A 22,179-nucleotide genomic window follows, 5' to 3' on the forward strand; every position below is an offset into this window, starting at 1 on the left:
GTATGCATTCCGAAAGTCGATGTATTGCTCGTCGTCTACCCACAGCATACTTCGGATTGAACATATTATGTGCCCTTCAAGATAAATGGCAGGGGGAACCCTTGGAACCGTGATGCTTGAAATTATGGAAACCGTTTGCTCGCCGCAGAATTTGGCAGGAGAAAATTAACTCTACTCCTGCGCATTCTAGGGGCGAGCATCACACCGTCGCTTGGACAGTATTCGGACATACGCCGACTTGGTCAGTAGGTCAGCAATACCGAGTAGAGCAGACGAAGCTAATGGCCAAAAGCATGGTGGGGAGCTCCATGTCATGGCCCCAACAACAACTGTCAAGGACCAGACGATATCGAAACTGACTTGTGTGGCCATCCCGGCGAACTCGGGGTGGTACGTTGTGGGCTGGTCGAGGTCGTCAACTAGAAAGGAAACCTGTCGAATTGCAGGCCCGGTGCGGAGCGCTGCTCAAAGAATTCTTTTGATAGGCATGGCCTCTGCCCAACGATGCAAGTACTATTCTTTAAAATCGGGGTCCGTGACGGTGCAACTCGCGTCAGCCGGACATTGGGGGTGTGGTTCGGGCATCTTAAGACATCAACGAAGCATAATACCGCCACGTGACGGGCTGAAAGGTGAGGACCTTATAGCAATGAGGTGACAGGTTATCCTATGTATGATGAAGATTAACAAGATCAAATGACGGTTTGGGCAGAAATGAATGAGGCTTGACGTTGTCGACGCAACGGATCTGCCTCAAGACCAGAGGGGTGGTCAGCCAGAGGGAAGGAGCGACCAGCTGACAGTGGTGTACCAGCTGCATCTTCCGGCCGCAAGAGAGAAGATTGACGTGACTCCAATGAACAAGTTTGATTCCGAACACGAGCAAATAAAACGTATCAACAAATGCCAGAGTGCCTCTTATCTTTAATACTCGGTACAGTTCCGCCTACTCCTCAACTCCAGGTTCGTCCCAAAGCGCCAATCGATGCTGTGCGATGCCCGATCTTCGGGATCATGGTTCGTCTTGCACAATTGCTGTTGCACTGCTGCTGATCGACACCAAGGCCACGAATCGTCCTGATGGCGAGCACAACAGACCAGAGCCTCTATTCGAGTCCAATCCTTCACGTGCCCAGGGTGCCGTGATGCGTCTTGACACGCATGTTGCAAGCCGAAATCGATGGACCGGAAGACATCGGAGCACAGCACCGAGTACCGACGGTCTATTGAGTCCAGGCTGCTGCGCTGCCCATCTTTGTGGCACTCGCAACGTCATGCACTTTCTCACGGGAGCCTTATTTCTTTTCGAGTTTTTCTCTCGCCCTCTCTGACGTGCAGTATCCTGTCCAAGACAGCACTAGACCGGTCCAGGTTTTGATCAGTTAGGTCCATATTTGTGTCGACGACGGGTGGTCGGCCACACCACCCCCGAAGCTGTCTGCTCGCAAATTGGGTAGGACACGCCACGCACTGCAAGAGGTCCGTCTACAACACGATAACAAACATCCTAGATGACTATGCAGCCAATTTGCCAGCGGGATCAGATTGGCAGTGCTCGACACCGATGAACCAGTTAGCTGCCTTGAGTATCACAGGCCGCGATGCATGGACTTTGCAAAATCCAAGTCGAATCGATGTTACGTACGTCCCTCCCAGACAAGTGGGAACAGCAGCCTGGCCTGCTGGGGAAAGAGTGCCATGCAAGATGACTGGCGGTGGTGGTCGTTTGTTTTTTGTGTCTTTTATTAAGGACTTGCCTGGGCTCACACGACACACGTTTCTAGCCCCATTCTGAGCTACGCTGGGGGCATTGCGATTACAACAACGAATGCGCAGTGACAGTCTTTGGGGCCTTGACTCAAGAAAGAGTGATGCATCAGCCAGCTGGTCCCAACAACCAACTGAGAGGCGGGTACGTCGAGTGGCGGAAGTCTCGCAGGCAACAGTTTGGGTCCAGAAAACCCATCAACACCAGTCCTTACCCACCCAGCCCTGTGTCTTCTCCTGGGAAGGGCCCAGTTCTGGCTATGACGATGGGCCAGTTGAAGGAATTGTCTTGACGGGGTAAACCAGAGTCGGCGAGTGAATGACAGGAGGATGGTGCAGGGTCTGACCGTTGGGACTCCTTCTGGTACAGATACAAAGTGGCTATTACAAGAGGCTCTGGCTCTTGGGCATCTGCAAGGTCCACTCCCAAGGAGTGCCCATTGAGCTGGAGCCCACCCCTCCCCCCTCTGCTCTGGGTCCTGGGCGTGTGGTTTCTGGGCCGGGGTAGACACCCTTGCCGAAGTTGGTGGTGGCCGTTGCTTGCTGTTTGTTGACCCTGGTAATACATCGTGCTTTCAAAACTAGCAAACTGGCGCTAGAAACCTTGGTCGGTATGGGCCGTCCAGGGGGTAGGTAGGCCTCATGGCAAAGCGGAGTACTGGCAGAACTGGCCCATCGGCCTGGTCCTCATAAGTAGGGCCTGGATGCCGCGGAGCTTATATATGAGGCCTACGGAGAACACCAGGGACGAGGTGCCTTTTGCCTATGCATCTGTACAGTTAAATATTCTAATCCGCCCTCGAGAGCCTTTTACTAAGCTGAAAAGTCTTGTTTCTGGAGACCATTATTCTTTCCTCGCTGATCACTATACTGGCCTATTCATTTTGTGCCATACCCTCCTTGCTCTTCGTAACGCCTCTGATCCCTTCCCGTCACCCGGTCTCATAAACATATTGCCTCGACTACCACCGACTTGTCTATTACAACAAGGGTTTAAGCATCTGTACCACCAACTTTACGACATCTTTGTGCCGAGATTACCGCCCCTTGATTCCAAAATGTGTAACTACATCTACGTGAGTACGCTTGTGCGAATAACACCACAACACTCTACTGTACTAACCACGTAGATGCGTAGAAAGAGCTAAGCTGTCAGCATCACTACCATCTCGTTGAGTCATGGTGCTCCAAATATATCGAGACGGAACGGAGGTGTCCGCCCACCATCGTCAGCAAGCAGTACTGGTAAGGTCATCTACGATACAGGCGCACTCGGGTCGAGACCACGGTGCCACTTGGACTGATACTGTGATGCTAATGCTTTTGTAACAGGGGCGACGACATTTGCTGTGCGTATTACGAAGTCATTTGAGATGCCCGTCTGCTGAACTTGGTCATTCATTGGTCACATACTAATGGGTGGTGCGCAGCTGCATGCCGAGAACGACAACAGCCAAGCAACCATCCGTGGGCTAAATTAATTCAACGGCCGGCACCAAAGATGCCCTCGTATCCCCATCACCTTTCTGCACGGTAGCAGCACACGCACACGGACACGTAACTACACGCTGGCCAAAAATACCCGATCCGCGGCATCTGTATCCATCCGTTCCAACCATCATCGTCGGCCTAGCCAACACACCAGCCCCGTTAGTGGCCGGCGCATGCGCTTGTCAAACCTGGAGTGCAGTAATACAGCACCAATCGGAAGGGTAAAGGCTCAGCAATCTTCTGTTCTTATTTTGGTTCAACTTTCGCATGGATCCAACATTGTTTAAAAAGTTCGTCTCAGGACAGGAAGTCGGGTATATATCCCCTTTTTTTTCGGCGCAAGGATTAGGTCACAGTCACACATTGCATTAGGAATATCAGGTTTGGATGGAAAGAAGTGCAAAGTTCCTGGGCGCAAACTACGTCTATTTTTTTTTTTACTCCTTTAATAAAAATAGGAGGAAGGATGTTTGATTACACTACACGTCTTGGGCTGTTGGCCAGCGCTGTCATGCTAGTTCTGGGTGGCCAAGTGTTTTTGTTCTGCTCCGTCCGTTTTTCTCTCCGTACCTGTTGCGAGAGTTGCACGCGCGAGGGGATAGCATGGCCTACTTGGCGGTTCCATTGCATCAGAATCGGCATTGGCAATGAGCCAGTGGAACCGGAATAGATAGGTTGAGGGAGCGAGACCGGGACAAGTGGCTTATTGGACACCAGCAGGTCTGGGATACCTGCAGCCGAAACGCAGTGGCAGAGACAAGGCAGTCGTGTGTTTTTTTTTTTTTTGAACCGATACGGCCAAAGGCAGGCAGGCGCACGTAGTCGGTTTTTGCAATTGATAGGATTTCATCATCGTGGAGCCCACCTCTGGTTCGTGCTGCGTTTGCCATATTTTGACATGGACGTCGTGGTCCTCTGAAACGTGGCTTTTGTCACTTTATTTATGCCAAGGTATCCCTGCTTTTGCATGGGGCCATGGAAGGCGAGGATCCAACAGACGAGGACCAGACGGCGTTTGTCGTTGTGTACTCCGTACGACTTTTGTATAAGCAGTTGGCTGGACCTGCAAATCCCTAAACACTCGCAGATGCCGCTCGATTTGAGACATGGGAAGAAGAAGAATACGAATCTCAGTTCTTATCCAATTTGGGGCCAAGGGGGCAAAATGGTTACACGGTAGCCGGCCACTTAGAGCGCGATGCCCGCCTCACCGGTCCATGTCTTGAAGGTCTTGAGTCAGCCCACGCGGCCGAGCAGCACGTCTGGTCTTGGGTTGCCGATGCTCAGTGCCCCATGGGCGGCGAGATGCACATCTGCAGTCCCGAGGCGCTTGTGCCACAGGTCCTGGACCACTCGGGAGTAGTATTAAATTGCGGCAGTGTTACTAGTACTGCCCACGACGTCTGGGAAGACGGTCAGCGTCTAATAACTTGCGCGACCTCCCAAGACTTAAAGTGGGCGGAAGAGCCGATATCGAAGCGAACGCCGGAGGAGGCGCCGGCCTCGGTAAGAAGATGGAGGAACATTCCATGGAACTCGTCGACATTTGGTTGCCTTTTGCGCTGAAGATTGTCTGCCGCAGATTTGCCCCCGTCAATACATACATGTAGCTGTCAAGTGTGCCGATCCCTCACGATATGCGTGTAATTGCGTACCACGAGACATGCTCGGCGATGGAAAGCATTGATATCGAGCAGCCGGCTGGGGCGCCTCACGGCTCGATAGTATGTCTCGGACGTTTCTCTTCTCTCTGAACCTGTTTCTGCTCCTTTTGCCCTCTGCGTCCTATTTTAAAATAAACTATCCCGGGCCGCGCCCCCGATTCCCGCCCCAATGGTTCACTAGGTGACGATGAATCCGGGCTTGTTGAAGCCCTCTCCGCCGAGGGGACACAGCGGTGGGCGCACAACCTTGTGCTTCCTTCTTTGACGCGGCGGAATTCCTGGCCCCACGCATCGTGGTAGTACGGTATACGGATGTGGTGATGAACTCGCGCGGCGTGCATGCCTCGCTCGCCAGGGCCGCCTGGTCACGATGGTCGCTCACCAACCAGCAGGCGCCGGAGCATTTGGACTCTGGCCCTACTGCAGCCATCGCCGTGTGTGCTCAGATGCATGTATCTATATGCATACGAGCAGGACGAGACCCGTTCAATGTTCCGAAGCCGCAGGCTTGCCCGGCCTGTTGCTGGCCTTAGGGCTGTGCAGAGACAGCTCATGGCCGGCCAGCCAGCCTCGGCAACCTCTGCTTGTTTGCCAGGTCATGCTCGAGCCCAGCTCAAGCCGCATGTGGATGTGTGTTCGTCCCGTCTCCAGACTGCGTATACGTACATGTGTACAATAGAAATAGTATACTACTTTGATGACGGAGCGGCACGGCGGCCGCCCGACGCCTCGTGCCCTTCAATGTTCCTCTAATGTCTCCAACGCCGCTGTCATCTCGTCCCTCCCCGATGGCTGTCGGCTTTCCTCGCCTCTTTTTCTTTCCCGTGTCTAAGGCTCCGTGGAGGCTGCGAAGAATCCAGCGCCATCTGCCGATCCTGGGATATTCGCGTATTAACCCCTGGGCTCCCGTGCCGTCCAGCTCACGGTGTGACGGCCTCGGGAGGGAGAAGCGCGCAAGCCACGATCTTACTGTGGAGTGGTCGAGTTATCTGTACATACATGCGCACACTTGCATACATACGTACACACACAAACACACACACACACATGTACGTGTTGGCAGTGGAGGGGGTGTTCTGAGCTGCATTTCAGCTTTTGTCCGTGGCGTAGTGTATTATTGGTCTTGGTGTCGATGTACACAGGGAAGGGTGCCATTTTGCCTAATTTGACAGAAAGCATTGGAGAGACGCACGCTGCGGGTTGAAACATGTCCAACTTCCGACATGCCGGCCCCGGCTGTGTATCAAACTCCAGGTCAACACGCATGGCCCGGTGGGCGAGCAGTCAGAAATAGACATGCAATGCTCTCTCTCTCGTGCCGGTACCTGCAGCGGGCTCCTGGAAGCCGAGTCTCGTCGGTCCCGGCATCTCGGACATGAAGCAGTATGTATATGTAAGGAGTGTTGCATCTTGTCTTTTTGCTCTCCCACGATGACTGCAACCGCGCCGTGCCATCTTGATCGGAATCAAGTGTTCCAGTTCACCACCTGCGGTCCCCGGTGAGCCGGGATCTGATGCAGCCGCATGATGGCGTTGAGGCTTCCCTTCCCGACGCGCAACACCCGCCGGGGCTGTGAGGCCATTTTGCTGCCATGGGCGGCTCCGAGGCGTGTTCCAACGGCTCCGTAGGGCAAATCGACGCTACCCATGTACATACCCTGCCAACCGACTGTTGACGGCTTGGCGATACCGCGTGATGAAGGAGGGAACGGATGCCGGGGTCCCAAACGCAGCAAAAATGTCGAGTGCGCAATTTTCGCACATCTCAGCAGCAAAGAATCCACCAGCACGCTTACAAGAGAGTATGTATGTACTCCGTATAATAGATGGACATCCATTTCGCCATCCCCCCTCCGCCAGCGCGAAGCGAAGAGAGAAAACTACGCTTGGGTCGGCGCGAGGCCACAAGTGGTCATGATGCCGAGATTTCTGTGGAAGGGATGCGATGAAGTAGCCCTGAGCGGAACACCATTGGGCCAAGCACCCGCGCAAACGACTTTGTTTTGCTTTTTCTTTTCTTGTTTTTCTTCGTTTCTTAGTGCCAAAACGACAAAGCCAGTCGATCATCTGGTGAGAGACTGGCTGACTGGAAGCCAATTGACGCCCATGTAATCCGTAGTCGTCCTTGTCTTCTTTTCTTCTTTCTTTTTTTTTTTGCGCCGCGCCACGACGCTCGACAAGGTTGGAGTATCATTCCAGTGTCCCGCCGATCTGGTTGGCTTCGCTCTTCAAGACTTATATTTAGCCGGGCACGTACGAAGCGACTGAATGACGCAGTCTCACTCCGAGCATCCATTCCTCGGGAGGTCTTGGGGTGAAATCTCGGTGAGCAAAAAAACAACCTCGGTCGGTGGGCATGTTGAGATGCGAGTTGTCTTTTGGGCAATGCATCTCGAATACATGCACACAGATGAGAACACGCCGCAGCCGGCTTCTTCGTTCGGCTTTCCCAGCTGTTCAATGTTTCGCCGCGCGGTATATTCATACCATGTCGATATCGATGAGGCTGCGCGCAAACAATATCCACTCGTCCCTCTGTCGCGCATGCAGGGCCGCATCCATCCACGAGACTGCAGCTGCACCTCGACCAGGTGTTTACGGTGCAGAATCAAAGACTTGTCTTTGTGCACAGTCTTTCTTTCTTTTTCTTGTTCTTGTTCTTGGTCTTTTTCTTTTCTAAAAAAAAAAAAAAAAAGATACCATCTCCAGGTGGCCGGAATACACCCCATTCTCCTCCACCTTGACACACCGGGAGGAAACCATCCCTGTCGGCATCTACGTACGGCGTGCTGGGTGTTTTGAAGAGCCTCTGGCCGTGCACGCCTATCCTTTTTCAGAAACAGCCTGGTAGTTCCCGAGTATTGAGAAACACGTCGGGCATCGCGGGCGCCCAAAGCAGCCCGGCATTGCCGAGACCCTTTCCCGCTGTTGCGGCTTTGTTTTGCTTCTCCCTCTCTGTCGGGCGCCAGGCGAAGAAAGAGCCATGATGTGAATGTTTTGAAATCTTTTATTTGTGTGCCGAGGGTGTGAGGTTTCAAAATAAAAGGGGGGGAGGCGGGTAATATTGGGGCACTTCATTAAAGAAGAGGCGTTTTTTTGCTCGTGCCGTGCCTTGCCATGAACGCCATCGTGAACTTTCTTCCCATGTCCAGTTTTGGGTGGATCCGTACCGAGCCAAATCGCCAAATCGCCAAATCGGGGCTTGGAGACGCCGAATGTGGTCCAATTTCCATCTTGACATTGCGCGTCTTCGCAGAAAAGGGTAGAGCTTTCTACAGAGTTGCGTAGTCTTTCGTGAGGCAAATGGCCGGGTTGTGGAAAACGGCGGATTCGGAACACCACAACCGTCTTCCCTCCAACAGTCGGAGCAGGAAAAGTCAGTTCCGATGATAAGCCGATGTTCCGAATTGTTCACCGCGTTCAGTTCGGGTACATTTGTCATATGGGTTCGGGCTTATATCCCAGCACTTGGCCATGCAAAACTTTTCTCCGGATGTACATACATTATACAGAGTTGGGAGGGGTAAATCCGGTCAAAACATGCAAATCGCTGCTCGCCGGGTCCCCCCCCCCCCCCTTTTCCCATGAAAGAAAAAGCACGTCATTGCGTATTTTAGTGCGTATTGCACTTGAAACGCCCATCACGAAGTCAACTGCCTTGTCTGCCAAGATTCACCAGCAGCAAATCTGCCGGCCCAATCCTACCCCATTACCGGCCCTTGCTGCAGCCCGGCAGCGGCGCGGGTTCCGCCCGTCCGCTTCTGCCTTTTGGTCGTAGTACTGGTGCCATTTATACTTTGGACTAATGCGTGACCGTTGAGCAGGAATCAGGGTCTGAGCGTGTCCATGTCCAAAAAAAATTAAGAGGGAGAAGAATCTGTCCAGCTTTGGTGTGAGTGACGCATCAGTGAGCGCAGTTTTGCGCCAGACTTGGAGATGCGCAGCGGGTGGCCGGCCGCAATGGTTGAGAGAGACAGAGGGAAAGAAGTGAAGGCGGAAAAGGTCGACTGCTTTTCCAGGCAAGTAACTGCCTAGATAGGTGTGTTGGTGACTCTCTTTCGGCGTCCTCTCTTCCACCATGTCCAATTGCCCGGTGTCTGACGGCTTGCCAAATTGATGTAGTACAAGATTTGTACAACAACAGCCTTGAAGCCTTGCCAATAGGCTGCCTTACTCCGTTGTCGACAGTTTGGTGTAGAGACGTGTCTGGTGCACTATTCTTAGATTAGCCCACGCCCGCCGAATGTGACTGCCCTGTTGCTTGCTGGAAATCCCAAGCCCTGTCAATTCCTTGCTTGCCCTGTCTGTCCATCCATCGTCCCCATGACTTGCGGTTGGCGCCCAGCGTGCCCGCCATCATCATCATGCAACAAATCGCCAGACTTGGTGTGAAGTCGTTGGCCCAGCGTGCATTAGTCCAACGTGCTCTGTGCTTCCAAGCGTCCTTGCGTTGATGATCGTCCTGCCCCCCAACTCCTCGTGCGTTAGCTGGTGAAGGACAGGTTGATGCTTCAAGTCCCATGCATGAACGAACCTTATTTCGTTTGACGGGCCTATCATCCACTCTCTGCAATGTACCATGCCGCGAACCTAGTGTCTGGTAGGCACAGCGTTGCCTACCATGTACGGAGTAGTCGAAGCCTTCTCTGACAACAAATTTCGCACCCCCAGACGCTGGCGTCTTGGCGGTTCTTCCTTACGGCGTTGACGCCTGCAGCTTTGGCACTCATGGACGCTTCCAAGCGAATGCCGGGGTCGGGTTATGCGCCATTTGCAACCCGCACGCTGCAGGGCCCTGCTGTCTGCCTCGAGAGGCATTGCTCGCTTCTAGTGCATCAATGATGCCAACCTCGACCCTAGGAGGCATCAAAATGTTCGCCAACGGTTGCTTGCCATCTTGTCCGCTATCTGACGTGAGCTAGTTCCCCTCCATTCGGACTTGAAATTAGATGTCTGGATAATTTGTCACGGACATGTAACGACACCCTACCGATGAGTGCCAGCCGATGGTGCCTGAATCACCCTCGAGTTGAGCTACCGCAACGAACCAATTGAAATTGCTGAAGAGACAATTCTGTTGCTCCGCACGTCAGTCTTCTAGTGGGACACACGTTAGGAATACTAGTAGTAATGGTAGACAAACTTCAAGGCAAATTGGGGGGTGTGCATTTGTGACCCTGGATTTGAGGGCACAAGTACAGGTACGTCGAGAACCTGAGACTAGGGTCCTCGCATGAGACGGTTGTCAGGTGACTTTTTGTCCAATACAACCCCATTCTGGGAACAAGTCTGTCGACGTTGCCAAGAACCACGATGGCTTTTTTTTTTTTTTTTTTTTGCAACAAAACGAGGTGTCATGGTGAGGCATCTCTAGAAGAAAAGACTATTACACTGGGGATAATTTTTTGGTCTCTTGCTCCCTCGTCGACGACTACATCAGGAGCGGTAGTGGACGGTGATGCGCCCCGTCTAGCCGTTTGGCCGCACGCCTATGAGAGCTAGGTGCTCGAGAATATTCTGACGGGCAGATTGCAACAGCTTGTTGGACGCGGTAGTGACTTGTCATTCCGTACACGCTTTCTGCAACGGGGGTGTAGCTGTAATGCGTTGATTGAGAAACATTAGACGAATTGACCCCCACACGCTTCCAATGCATGAGGCTTTGTTGATACCGAAAAAGACACCAGTGACATCTCCACCTAGTCATGCGGCGCTTATGCATCTTTGCGTCTTCTTGACATTCGATGCAGTCCCAGCGTCCCCAGACAGTGCTCATGCCTTTTTCGTTTTGTTGGTTAGTATAACAATTTGTTTTAAACCCCTTTCCCATTGGTGCTTGTGCGCCTTTAATATACCGACACTCTGGCTCTGCAATGCGTTCCCCCCTGTTAGTTAGAGCACGGAGTATTACGAAGGGCTACTCCGTACAACAACTTGGCAAAAGTTGCTAAATGAGTCAGACAATTTCAGAATGGGCAGGCAGCCTTGGTGAACAGGGCAGGTTCACGCCGTCAACCAACAAAGGTGGCGTCTCGGCTACCGGGCCATCAAGGTGAACCTGCTCGAATCGTTAACTGACAAATTGCCTTGCCTGGTTTGAGTCGATCTTATGCAGGTCGGGGGGAAACCCCGGGCATACGGAGTACAATGGAATGGATATAGCGGCTCCAACGGCTGCAAACGGACAGGGCTAGCGGAGATGGGCACAGCCGCGGTGGATGGAAAAGACCACATTAGGGCTCGAGCTGCCGTTGAGAGGAAGTTGGTCTTGTCGGGCGACGATGACAAGGCGGGGAATCTGGCATCCGGTGGTGGCTGCAGATCAGAACTGCGCCTAGTGATCGAAGCCTGGGCTGTGTGCGTTGAGGGTAGGAATCTAATCTATGTATGTATGTCTGAATCCTATTCGCTCTATTTCTGTAAAAGCCGGCCACTGTTTTACTGACTCTTCCAGTGCTTGATATCAGAATCACCCGCCACGATTGTCCCGTCAGGAAGAACCCTCTCCGTCGCCCTGACATGTGCCAGAAGAAAGGGATAGGCCAAGTCGCAAAGCAAAGAGGTCCCAACAATGATTACAGAGATGGGGTGAAATACGAACCCGTGTGCTTCGGGCCAGAACCACCATAGAAGTACGCACGTCCCAGGAAGACCAAGCTGCGTCCCGAGAAACCGGGTGAACCTATTAGAAGGCCAAGGAGCCGAGTCAGCCAGCAAATTCACTCACTGTAAGAAATATCACAAGCTATGACTCTAATGTTGAGTGCTGCGTCTCGCGTGGTACAGAGGCAATTTCATCGGCCCGAAAAGTGAGCAAAAGCAGACTAATTCTCCGGGAGAAACAGGAAGCACCGGCCAAGGACGGTGTGATAGGACAGCCCTACGAATATCGGCCAACTTGTATGGCCCGCCGGTGGGGAGGGGAGGAGAGAGTTGTGTGTTGGTCGTCGATATTGTTCAGCTTATGGGGTCACCTTCGTCTAAAATGGCCTGAACCAGAAAACAAAAAAGAAATGTGACAAAGAAGAAGAAGGCCCAACAGACGTGATGGCAGCTTATCCTCTCATATGCTGGGATAAGAAACGATGGCAAGAAAAGAGAAAGCGACAAACGAGACGGACTATTCCATGGCATCACCAACACCGACAAGGGCGATGCAGATGCAGAAAAGTGAGAGGCGGCCAACTCACCATATCGCATAGCTCTGACCACCGGAATGCCCTCGCTGAAGCAGCATGCCCAGTGCACCAACACTCATGATCATTTGTGCGACGCCAGCAGACCACCATGCCAGCTCGGTCGTATCTCTTGCTTCGAGACCCTTCCATACCTTGCCGGACTTGAGGCCTGAGCCGCGATGAGGCTCCTTGAGCCACCACGACGCGAATAGGCTGTTGGTGACGAGCCCAAAGGCGAAGACCAGGCCCAACAGCAGGGGCACATGGCGGGCGACCAGTGGCGAGGCGGCATTCGACCTGCGTCCGTACCTGAGGGTGGTGTACAGCACAGGCATGTCGAGGGCGAGCCACATGACGAACCCGGCGAATTCGAGCCACTCCTCCGTCACGTAGAAGGCGTACACGAGCTCCCATGAGAGGTTGATCCCCAGAGCGAGGAGCGGGATGGGCGTATCGCGAGTGCTGAGGGAGCGTTTAGTCATGAGAACGTAGCAGATGAGCCAGAAGACGACGCCGGCGCTGAGGAGGGCTGACGATGCCGGGATGAGCCAGCCTGGCGCTGTGGGCGGTGGTATATCGCTCGATCCCATTGTGTCTTGTCGTGATGAGGATTGCTGCCTTGATTGGCGGTCGCAATGGCCGTGGAAGGTGGTGCTAATGGAGAGAAAATCTGACTCTACCGTTGACCTATGTATTTACGAAGGAAAAGGGGGAGACGGCACTTGAGTGGTGAGATTCCTGCGGAGACGCGATGCAAGTGCCGACATGGACGGAGGATCTGGGCTCCAGGGCTGCAAAATTGAAAACGCTCGACTTGGACAAAGCACCTATAGGGTACGCTGATATTTGGCCAAGAAAATCAATGACAAGTTGACAACGCTCGCTCGCCACGGCCCGCGACGGTGGAAAAAACGATGATGAAATCAATTATTTATTACTTGAGTTTGCCTCTGCTAAACTCTGTGCCGTTACCCACGAGAAACTTGGGCAGGCAATTTGTTCTACCAGCTCAGCCCAGCAACAACCATATCAGCAACTTCGCATAAGAACCCTTCTTCACAACACGCTCTGAGACTCCTCACCCCTCGCCTCTTCTCCATCAAAAGATGGCACATTTCCCCGAATATATCCCAGCAGAATATCTGGTGACAAAGCCGTTGCCAAAACAGCCTCATCAATGGGGAGGCGTTCGGCACAGGCCTCGAATATCCTTTGACGGATACTCGTAGAGCTTGGACACGGCGTACCGAGAGAACATGCACGCAGGCAAGGCACCAGGTAGTATCGCCGAATCGGTGGGCTGACTGTCGATGTCGACCATAGGCTGACGCCTTCCACCATGTGAGCTTGAACGACAAGTCAGCCAGCGCTCGCTCATTTTCGCTCGCCCACGAAAGCAGAAAGCCACACAACTTACGCCCGTATGGTGTTTGAAAAGAATCCCACGGAAAATAAGTCGTCGACTCGGCAAAAACCATTTGAACCCAATCGAAGCAGCCCGGTATCTGTCGAAGCGTATACTCGCACCGGAAATCCACAGGCCGAGACACGTCCGAGGTAATCGTCTCGCTGCAATTCCACTGGCCGGGATCGTAAACTGCCCGAGTGCTTATCCAGTCTGAGCCGACTAAAAGTAAAAACGTCAGGTTGACATTCTCTTTTCTCAGATTACCCTGCAATTGTTTCTGGAATCTTGTTAGGGCCGAGCGCGACTCTGTGAATATCCATGCGTTGTCTGCAGGGAACCCAGCAGCATTTCGCCAAAGCGCCGAGCGCTTGGATTTGTCTAAACCGAGGTCCGCTGGCTCTTCCCTTGTCTTGTCGCGAATTTGTTCGTCATCGTGGGGGAAGATGACGACTCCCCTAATGTCGAGATGCTTCTTCATGTCGTTGAGAACGCTTTGCAGAAGTTGCAAATGGCCCTCGTGGGCGGGATTAAATGCGCCCGGAAATAACATAACTCGGTTTCTGCCTTCAGCGTCAATGATGGAAGATTTTACATCTTGGTTGTTAGTGAAGGGGAGCCCGTCACTTGGAATGCTGATGTTGCACTGCTCGCAGGCCTCGCGAATGTAATCCCATATAGTCTTCGCCATGTCTCTGTCGCACGTTGCGGAACAGAAAATGCAACCACCGGAGGAAAGATGTAGTGCTGCAACACGCAATGCGTGGAAAAGGTTTGGCGAGATTTGAGTTTCCAAGTGGCTGTTTACTGTCAACTGCAGTCGAGCGGCTGACAGCGAGAACACTTTTGCATAATGAAAGATAGATTAGATACTAGGTAGGTAGATGTAATTGCAAGAAGCTGTCTGCATCATAATACGATACAATGAGTCAACTGTGTGCCTACGTTGCACATTCCCGGTTTCCACAGAAATGGTGACTTGGCCCGGCACATACCCCGACCTTTTGATACGAATAAAAGACCCTGATCCTGTAGACCACTCACTGTTCATGGATATTGTGATTGCCATTCGCACAGTCGCATCGTGCAGTGTTTCAACGTACATCTGGCAGGCCTGGGGATTGTGGCCGGCATCTGTGTCGCTTCAACCATGTTTCAGTCTCATATTACGCTGGATCCTATATTCAATCATGAGGTCTTATGAACCGTGTTTGCTCGTCATCATATTACCACTATACAGACATTTACAATAGGCTTTTTGTCAGCTTATTTACAAATATGGAGTGGTTTGAACAGTTTCTTGTTACTCCCGAGATTAGCAAACACCAAGCCAACTCATTCAGGAACCCCCATCGTACCCAACTGTGCCTCCGACTCCCCCAAACCAGATTCGATAACATTCGTGTCCATGTTCCTCGCGCCAGTGCTGGTGCTCAGCATACACCACGCATTTTCTCGCCACATTGTACAGGCCCGTAGTAACAATGACGCACGTTCCGAGTAGTTTTTTCAGGCAAAGACTGCGTGAAGCATCATGGCGAAACAGAGAGCAAAGACGGACTGGCTGTTCAAGGTACCAACAGAAGTAGGTGAGCAAGTGACAAAGCTATTTCCACTGGCCCCCTTGTGAGTGATGACGCCTGCTTGCTTGCAATCCTTGGTAATAATGACTCGATCGGGTCCAGGAGAACCTGGGTGCTGTTAGCCAAATATAGTTATCGCCATGGCCCTCCATAGGATGGGTGGGGTTGGAAACTGGTGGGAAATGCAAATACTCACCGCCATCGTATACTTCACCGTTTGCGAAAACGGGAAATTCGTAGTAAGGCCCGCTGCCGGTGAGTTTAATCTTCTCGAGGTTCCTGTACTCGTGCGGATATTTATTTCTTCCAACTGAGCGGCCTTTCTTCAACAAAGAGCATGCTTCCCCGGTCGCTGTGGTGAGCTTTTTAGAGCTGTACACCGTGTCGCCGCAGGAGAACGTATCGCACACGGCCAAGGCAATAAGTGATAGGAAAAAGGTGAAAGAGAGTCTCATCTTGGGACACACAGTGCTGTTTCGTCAGGGTGGATGGGAATCGAAGTTCGGGTCCAGAGTGTGATGTGATGATCGATGGCATAAAATGTATCATAAGAGAAGTCAAGTTTGGTGCAATTGAATTTCGGAAGAGGCAGCCCAATTTACGTCACTAGTTTCTTTTCGTTGGCTGGACCATCTCTGATGACGGGCTGTGTCCATTGACGTTGCAGCTGAAACCAGCGACGACCTTGAGCATTGAATGGCCCAGGAACAAGATTAAGCCCACAGATTAGGCGCAGCCACCAGCGGCGCCTCCTTTGATCCACCGAACAAAAGATGCAAAATGGTTGGCGGTTTCGGCATCATGTATGTACCCTTTCGGTCCGCCCTAACCGATGAATGGGGCATTTTCACTCTTGGCTTGGCCCCGGTACCTTGCCGGGATGTGCCCTTTGATCGACATGAGAAGCGCGATGGTGTCGACAACTACTCGTGGTAGGGCTGGTTCGGTTCAAGGATGCGGAGCGTGAAAGGAAGGAAAGGGAAGGAAAAATCCACCACGGACATTGCTAGAGATATTCGCACGTTGGCCAAACAGGCAAGAAACAAGATTTCTCTCACACATGATACATGAAATGCGTGGTCGTCCCAGTTTACATGTGAATCTGCAAAGTAGTGTTGTTGCACTGTCAATGTTCTCAAAGGCATCAATCATGTGATCCGGTGTTCGGTTGCTCCTTCGTCGTGGAACTAGTACCACATGCAGTTGACGAGTAGGAGCCGGGCGTGAGGGGCTACCAGTTGGCGTTGGGCATTGGGCATTGGACAATGGACCAGACCTTGGACGTGGTGAACCTTGAACCTGCTGCACCCGGGCTCGAGATCCGCACCATCGATCCATCTGGAGCGGGAGATGTGTGTGTGGCTGTTGAACTTTGCGGATGGCAGGGTCCTTTTAGGCGATGGATGCCACTTTCCAGACATGCTGTTGCGTTATTCGTGGTGGGAGAATGGCAGTCATCATTTGTGATGCGCATTTGTGTACGGCGTTAGTGGTTGCAGGTTGGTGCATGGCAGAAACACAGGCCCAAGGCCATGCATGCATGTTGACAACTTGAGTGCATAATATACTAACGGTGAGCAGTTATTCGTCACAGTTCCGGAATGCGACTCGTGTGAAGGCTTGTCGGACTCAAAATGCAGCAAGCTGCAGCAAGCGTAACGCAGAGTTTCGGTACATCAAAGGCAGAACACACTGACAGCTCTGGAACCTCGAGGCATCATGGTCAACATCGCCAAAGTCAATATTGACCTTCCCCGCGAGCTTCGCCGCACTGCTCTGGAGCCGATGATGCCGGCAGTCTAGCTTCCTGCATCAGCTCGAGCTGTTCCCTTCTGTGGTCTTTGCTGGCCATCTGTCAACCAATCATTTCCCTAGTGTAACCGTCGATCTGCAACCCGAAACCGTCGTTCCTGAGGGTGTCACACGAGAACTGCCGCCAACAACTCCCAACGCTCAACCCGGGTGGCTGCAGCTTGGAGATGGAGAGGCCCGTGTTTGCTGTGGTCGCCCGGCGCAAGCATGTGGTATTTTCCCAATCGCTCCTTGCTGTCGCTCGCGCCAGAATTGTCATGTCGCGATGCTTGGTGGATACGTCACAACCGCGGATGAAAATGAAGGACAAGCATGGTCCGTAATGGAAACGCTGGGCCCCGATACCTACATACATACATACGTTCCTTGAGTTGCGGAAGACCCTGGGTGGATCGAGAACGAAAAGGCAAGCTTGGCTCACTGGCGTTTGTGAGGTACTAGTAGGTGATTTTCCTTTGGCCTGCCGGTATGGCATAGTGAAATACATATACTTATTTAGCATCCAGCCCTCAAGACCCCTCTGTTCGCCCAAGTCTTCAGAATTGGCACATTGCCTCAATCAGTGACGCGCGGGACGTTGCTTGTTTACCCGACTTGTCAAGTATGAGATCGAGCAGAAACGATGATCCAATAGCATTGTGGTAAATAGCCTTCGTCCCAACCCGGCCACCACCACCACAATCTCGCGACTGTCTGGGGTTCATCTCTATCCTCAGCTGCCGGTGGCATCTGACTCCAGATTGTGCCACAGCCTTGGCAACTCGGTCAACTCGACAGAGCACTTTTCCCTTCCTTGACAATAGCACGAGGGCCCGGCCAGTGCTCTGCATTGTATGATTATTGTCCTGTCATTGAATGTAGTACTACTGTTCTCCCAGCGGGCGCTCCGAGGTGGCCTAGGCTGTCTCCTCAGACACCCAGCTCGGCGACCGCAACATGTTCTAAAGTTGGTGGTCTCAAGTGCTTTGCTGTCCTTGGCTTTGGGCGCCACATCCCAGTCCTTAGGAAGCCGCTCGTCACATCGCGAGTCTCCATCTGTGCCGCATGTGGGCTTTGCGGCGTCTCATGCGTGCAACCGACCGCAAATTTCCTCAACAACGGCCTTCCTCGCTGGCACCCTCTTGAGTTCCCTCTCTCCCACTCTCACCTCTCTCACCTCCTCATCACTTCCGCCATCGCCGCCACCAGGCTTGATTCTCAGGAGTCAGGAGGCATCGGCTGCCTGGCTCGAAGTTGCGACTCGTTCAGCGTCAGAGCAGCAGCTCCCGCGGCGGCCTGTGAGCCTGCGATCACGGAAAGAGGGCCAGCCCAGAAGAAGCAGAAACATCGACATCTCTCGACGTCCTACGCGAGCGCTGGGTCCCCAGGTGCGATGCGCCGACTCTGACAGGACAGGACGCCTCTGACCAGCCGGTCTCGTCGGTCAGGCGCTGGTGCGTGTGTCCATGTCCCTTGAATCCGGGGACCATCAGCAGCTTTCCCGTCGCCTCTTCTGACCCGTTTTTTTCTTAGCTCGCACCCCTGTCTCGCCAGATCATTGGCTGTGAAGGTGGAGGCTGCCGCCGTGCCCCACCGGACAGGTCGGGTTTTTCGAGCTAAAAACTCGGCACGACCATGGATCCAAGACACCGCCAGCCTGCTCCCGTGCCACGGTCCAACAACGCCAACTCCAACTCCATCTCGAATGCAGGCTCCAACAGCGCCTCTCCTTTTCCTCCCGCCTCGATCGTCGTGCCGCCTCCTCTGCACTCGGCCCATCACCACCCCTTCGCGACGCACACCTTTGCACCCGTCTCCGCGTATGCCGCCGACCCTCGTCGGGCCTCAGACACCCCGTACTACCCGCCGGCCGGCCGCGCCAGCTTGCCAGCTCCGGAGCTTGGCCACAACCATTCGCAGTCGCAGTCGCATTCACACTCGCGCGCGCAGAGTGCTTCGTCGCTCCCTTCGCTCCCGTCTGCCAGGGAGCACAGTCGCGTAATGCCTCCTCCGCCAACCTCGCCCTCGCAGGGCCAGCAGGGGGGCCAGCCGCCGCCGCCGCATCATCATCATCACCAGCAGTCGCAGAGCTCCGTGAGCTACGGCCCGATGCCGACTCGACCGCCTTCTCTTTCTGCTGGGCCATCAACTTCGTTCCCGTCTGGAAGGGAGCTGCCGGCCTTGAGCTCGCTCTCCAGGTCGGGTGGCGGCGCTGGAAGTAGCTCCATGTCGATATCTTCTATGCTTGGCGGACCGCCTCCAGCTTCCCGTGATTCACAACCTCCGCCACACTACTCATCTCACGGTCCTCCGCCATCATCAGGACCGGGATATGGGCCTGCCATGCAAGCTTCGCCAAGGTTGCCTTCTGCGTCATCCGAATATCCCCCATTTCGCCGACCTCAGACCCCTGACCATCCACGACCATACGATCCCCGAGCCAGTGCTGCACCGTCACCTCATGGCCCCTTTGCGACTACACCCGACCTACAACGATACGGTACACCCCAGGGCTATCACCAGCGTCACCCGTCTGCACCCGCCGATATTTCGCGAGAGCCAGGGAGGATGTCTGCCGGTCCGCCACCGACTCAAAACAAACCGCCGCCGCCGTATGGTGGTATGCCGCCGCGGCCATTGGAGGTGGGCCGATCAGATGACCCTTATGCAAGACGAGACGATAGCCGGCCGCCCCCAGCCATGGAGTTTAATCCTGAACGGCCAGGTCTAAGGCCATATCCTTACGATGAACGGTTCCACCCCGATAGAGATCGACAGCCAGTTCCTGAGGCTCGTGAGAGAGAAGGTAGGGAGCGAGCGTATTCGGGAGGGGCCGATTCGCGCCGGCAGCAGCAGCAGCAGCATATGTCTCCTCATGAGTTGGGACATCGAGACACTCACCCTGGGCAGTCTGCTTATGGGCGTCCTCCGGAACACCGAGATACCCGCGATCAGTGGGGACGACCAACTACTTCAGACCCGAATTATAGACCGCCCCTCGAGCATCAACGACCTCAACACTCAGAGTACCCCCCTGCATCCGGACCATACTCTCACCACGGGCAGCCGTATCAGGCTTCTCCCCCCGATCGGTATCCGCCAACCTCGCATCCTCCTCATCCATCTGGAAACGCGCCAGCGCCACCTCCACAGTCCTACGAGGCTGACCGAGCTCGCATGGATCAAATTCACCCTCATCCACCTCAGCCTCAGGGCCCTCCCCGCCGTGAAGAACCACCACCACCCGCTCCTGCGGGCTATGGCACCTCGCATGGCCCGTCTTTTGATTCGCCTCGTAAGGAGAGTGACGATCATCACGGGCCGAATGGGCTACAGCGAAATTTATTGGCAGTACAAGATATTAATCGCAAGGGTCGAATGTCCCCTCTCCCGCAAGCAGTCCAAGGCGCACAACCACAGCAGCCTGGCCCTGCGGCTGAGCCAGGCATCAAGAGTGAATTTGGTCGCATGTTTTCCGGCATTGGAAGCGGCGTCAGTGGTATCGGCATGTCCAGCCCGGTAGCATCTTCGGCCGCGACGGCGTTCCCAAGCCAAACCTCACATCCCGCAGGTGGCAAACGCGAAGACATTGAGAGTGTCGGGGTGGACTCTGTCGTCGACAATATCAAGGGCCCAAAGCCTGGAAGGAGACGAAAGTTAAAGGATGAAGATGCTCGTGATGATGATAGTTCTGGCAGACTTACGCCTGCAGGCCGAGCAAACAAACGTGCCAAACCGCATCAGCATCATCACCACCAGTATGCTGCTTCCCCCCCAATTTAGCTGTGAGCATCGCCCGGAGCTAACCAATAGTTTTAGTCATCATCACCATCACCACCACCACGGACAAGATTCAGTACCATCACCGCCGACTGCAGCTGCTCAGTTTAAGAATCTTAAAGGCAGTACACCGACAGCTTCGCCGACTGAAAAGTCCCACCACCACCACCATCATCACCATGGCCAAAAGACCGGGGCTCCCGCGCCGGCCAGCCAGACTAAGCCTGCGCCTCCTGTCATACCACCAAAGACCAAAACAGTTGTAGCCTCCAAGCTTGTCTTGGACTCGGTCGCCAATCGCGCAAGACATCATCTCGGAGATTTCATATACGAACCCGAACTGAAGCCGGGTCGACTACTTCCAAACACACCCACACACAGAGGCTTCTCGTCGAATCCTAAGCCGCTTCCCTGGGATATCATCAAGGACAAGGAGAATTGCCTACTGACGGTCAAGGTGCCGCTTATACATCTCTCTCCTGTAGCTCGCGAGGAAATCACGGCGCGGGCCTATCTGTGGGGCACAGACGTTTACACTGATGATTCGGACGTAGTTGCGGCTTGCATCCATGGCGGCTGGATAAAGGGCGAGTGGACAGACGACGTTGATACGGCCATGTTGGACCTGGAACAGGGAACAGCTGAGGGTGGCAAGCGCAAGACCAAGATTCCAACCCCAGAGCTGCCGAGTCGAGAATCAGAAGGCGCCATCACTACGCCGCCGCCACTGGGACCCATGGATATCCCAGCAAACCGGGATTTGCATGTCAATGTTTTGATCCTACCTCGACTCGTTAAATACGCGGGGTCTACGCGATTTGGCATTTCTAGCCGCGAGTTTGGAGGCCAATACGGCAGCCGACACTCGGTTCACGATGGCATAAGCTACATGATCAAAAGCATCCGATGGGTAGAAAACGGTGCGCAGCCCCAGGCAAGGCTACGCGGCAAAGGTAGGAGAGAGCGCATGCGTAAAGCAATGAAGGAGGTCACGGCTAGCTTTGGCAACATCCATGGGCTTGACGTGGAGCAAAGCAAGGAAAGCAATGCGTCGCCCCAAAGAGGCGATATCATCGGCAACTGGAGGAAGAAGGACCAGCCGGATGCGCCCGCAGAGGTTGTGAATGACAAGCCGGACCAAGAGCGCGCAGCCAGCGAGGGAAACAAGGAGAACCGCGTAGTAACGACGCAGCCTGGCAACTCGGAAGAGCCAGCCAAAGAGACGAAGAAAACGCCAGATCAAGATGTTGAAATGACGGAAGCAGATGCGGGGAAGAAAGAGTCTGATACTGTCGAAGAAAAGTAACCATTCTTTTTTTTTCCAGCTTTAATTTCCTCTTGCGACAATTAGGGATACCTAGAGGATGGCGTCTGGATAACGTGTTTATCGAAATATTCGCAAAATGTAAGAATACCGGTCATCAAGGAAGCAAAGCGACGAGGGAGGAGGAGGATGATGGACATGTGGCATGCCCGGCAGCCTTTATTGTACAGTTTAGTGTCGCGTTATGGTACATGTG

The 22,179-nt window shown here is 53.6% G+C and overlaps 5 protein-coding genes across 5 annotated transcripts; 2 read left to right on the forward strand and 3 right to left on the reverse strand.

The window, feature by feature from the left end:
* Positions 1 to 2,825: 2,825 nt before the first annotated feature.
* Positions 2,826 to 3,139, forward strand: G6M90_00g009420 (uncharacterized protein; the record flags this gene model as incomplete). The annotated part of the gene is made up of 3 exons (XM_066129668.1): positions 2,826 to 2,843; positions 2,906 to 3,012; positions 3,100 to 3,139. The coding sequence occupies 3 exons, from the start codon at positions 2,826 to 2,828 to the stop codon at positions 3,137 to 3,139; spliced, it is 165 nt and encodes a 54-aa protein (XP_065985966.1).
* Positions 3,140 to 12,108: 8,969 nt separating this feature from the next.
* On the reverse strand, positions 12,109 to 12,690 carry G6M90_00g009430 (uncharacterized protein; the record flags this gene model as incomplete). Its single annotated transcript, XM_014694085.1, has 1 exon — positions 12,109 to 12,690. One exon carries the CDS (start codon positions 12,688 to 12,690, stop codon positions 12,109 to 12,111), a length of 582 nt encoding a protein of 193 aa, XP_014549571.1.
* Positions 12,691 to 13,156: 466 nt separating this feature from the next.
* G6M90_00g009440 (uncharacterized protein) lies at positions 13,157 to 14,196 on the reverse strand (the record flags this gene model as incomplete). Its single annotated transcript, XM_014694084.1, has 2 exons — positions 13,157 to 13,446; positions 13,518 to 14,196. 2 exons carry the CDS (start codon positions 14,194 to 14,196, stop codon positions 13,157 to 13,159), a joined length of 969 nt encoding a protein of 322 aa, XP_014549570.1.
* An 818-nt stretch (positions 14,197 to 15,014) lies between these two features.
* On the reverse strand, positions 15,015 to 15,543 carry RNF1 (Extracellular guanyl-specific ribonuclease; the record flags this gene model as incomplete). Its single annotated transcript, XM_014694083.1, has 2 exons — positions 15,015 to 15,196; positions 15,285 to 15,543. 2 exons carry the CDS (start codon positions 15,541 to 15,543, stop codon positions 15,015 to 15,017), a joined length of 441 nt encoding a protein of 146 aa, XP_014549569.1.
* Positions 15,544 to 18,514: 2,971 nt separating this feature from the next.
* On the forward strand, positions 18,515 to 21,965 carry G6M90_00g009460 (uncharacterized protein; the record flags this gene model as incomplete). The annotated part of the gene is made up of 2 exons (XM_066129669.1): positions 18,515 to 20,637; positions 20,699 to 21,965. The coding sequence occupies 2 exons, from the start codon at positions 18,515 to 18,517 to the stop codon at positions 21,963 to 21,965; spliced, it is 3,390 nt and encodes a 1,129-aa protein (XP_065985790.1).
* Positions 21,966 to 22,179: the final 214 nt, after the last annotated feature.

The sequence above is a fragment of the Metarhizium brunneum genome, chromosome 1, assembly GCF_013426205.1.
Source record: "Metarhizium brunneum chromosome 1, complete sequence".
NCBI lineage: Eukaryota > Fungi > Ascomycota > Sordariomycetes > Hypocreales > Clavicipitaceae > Metarhizium > Metarhizium brunneum.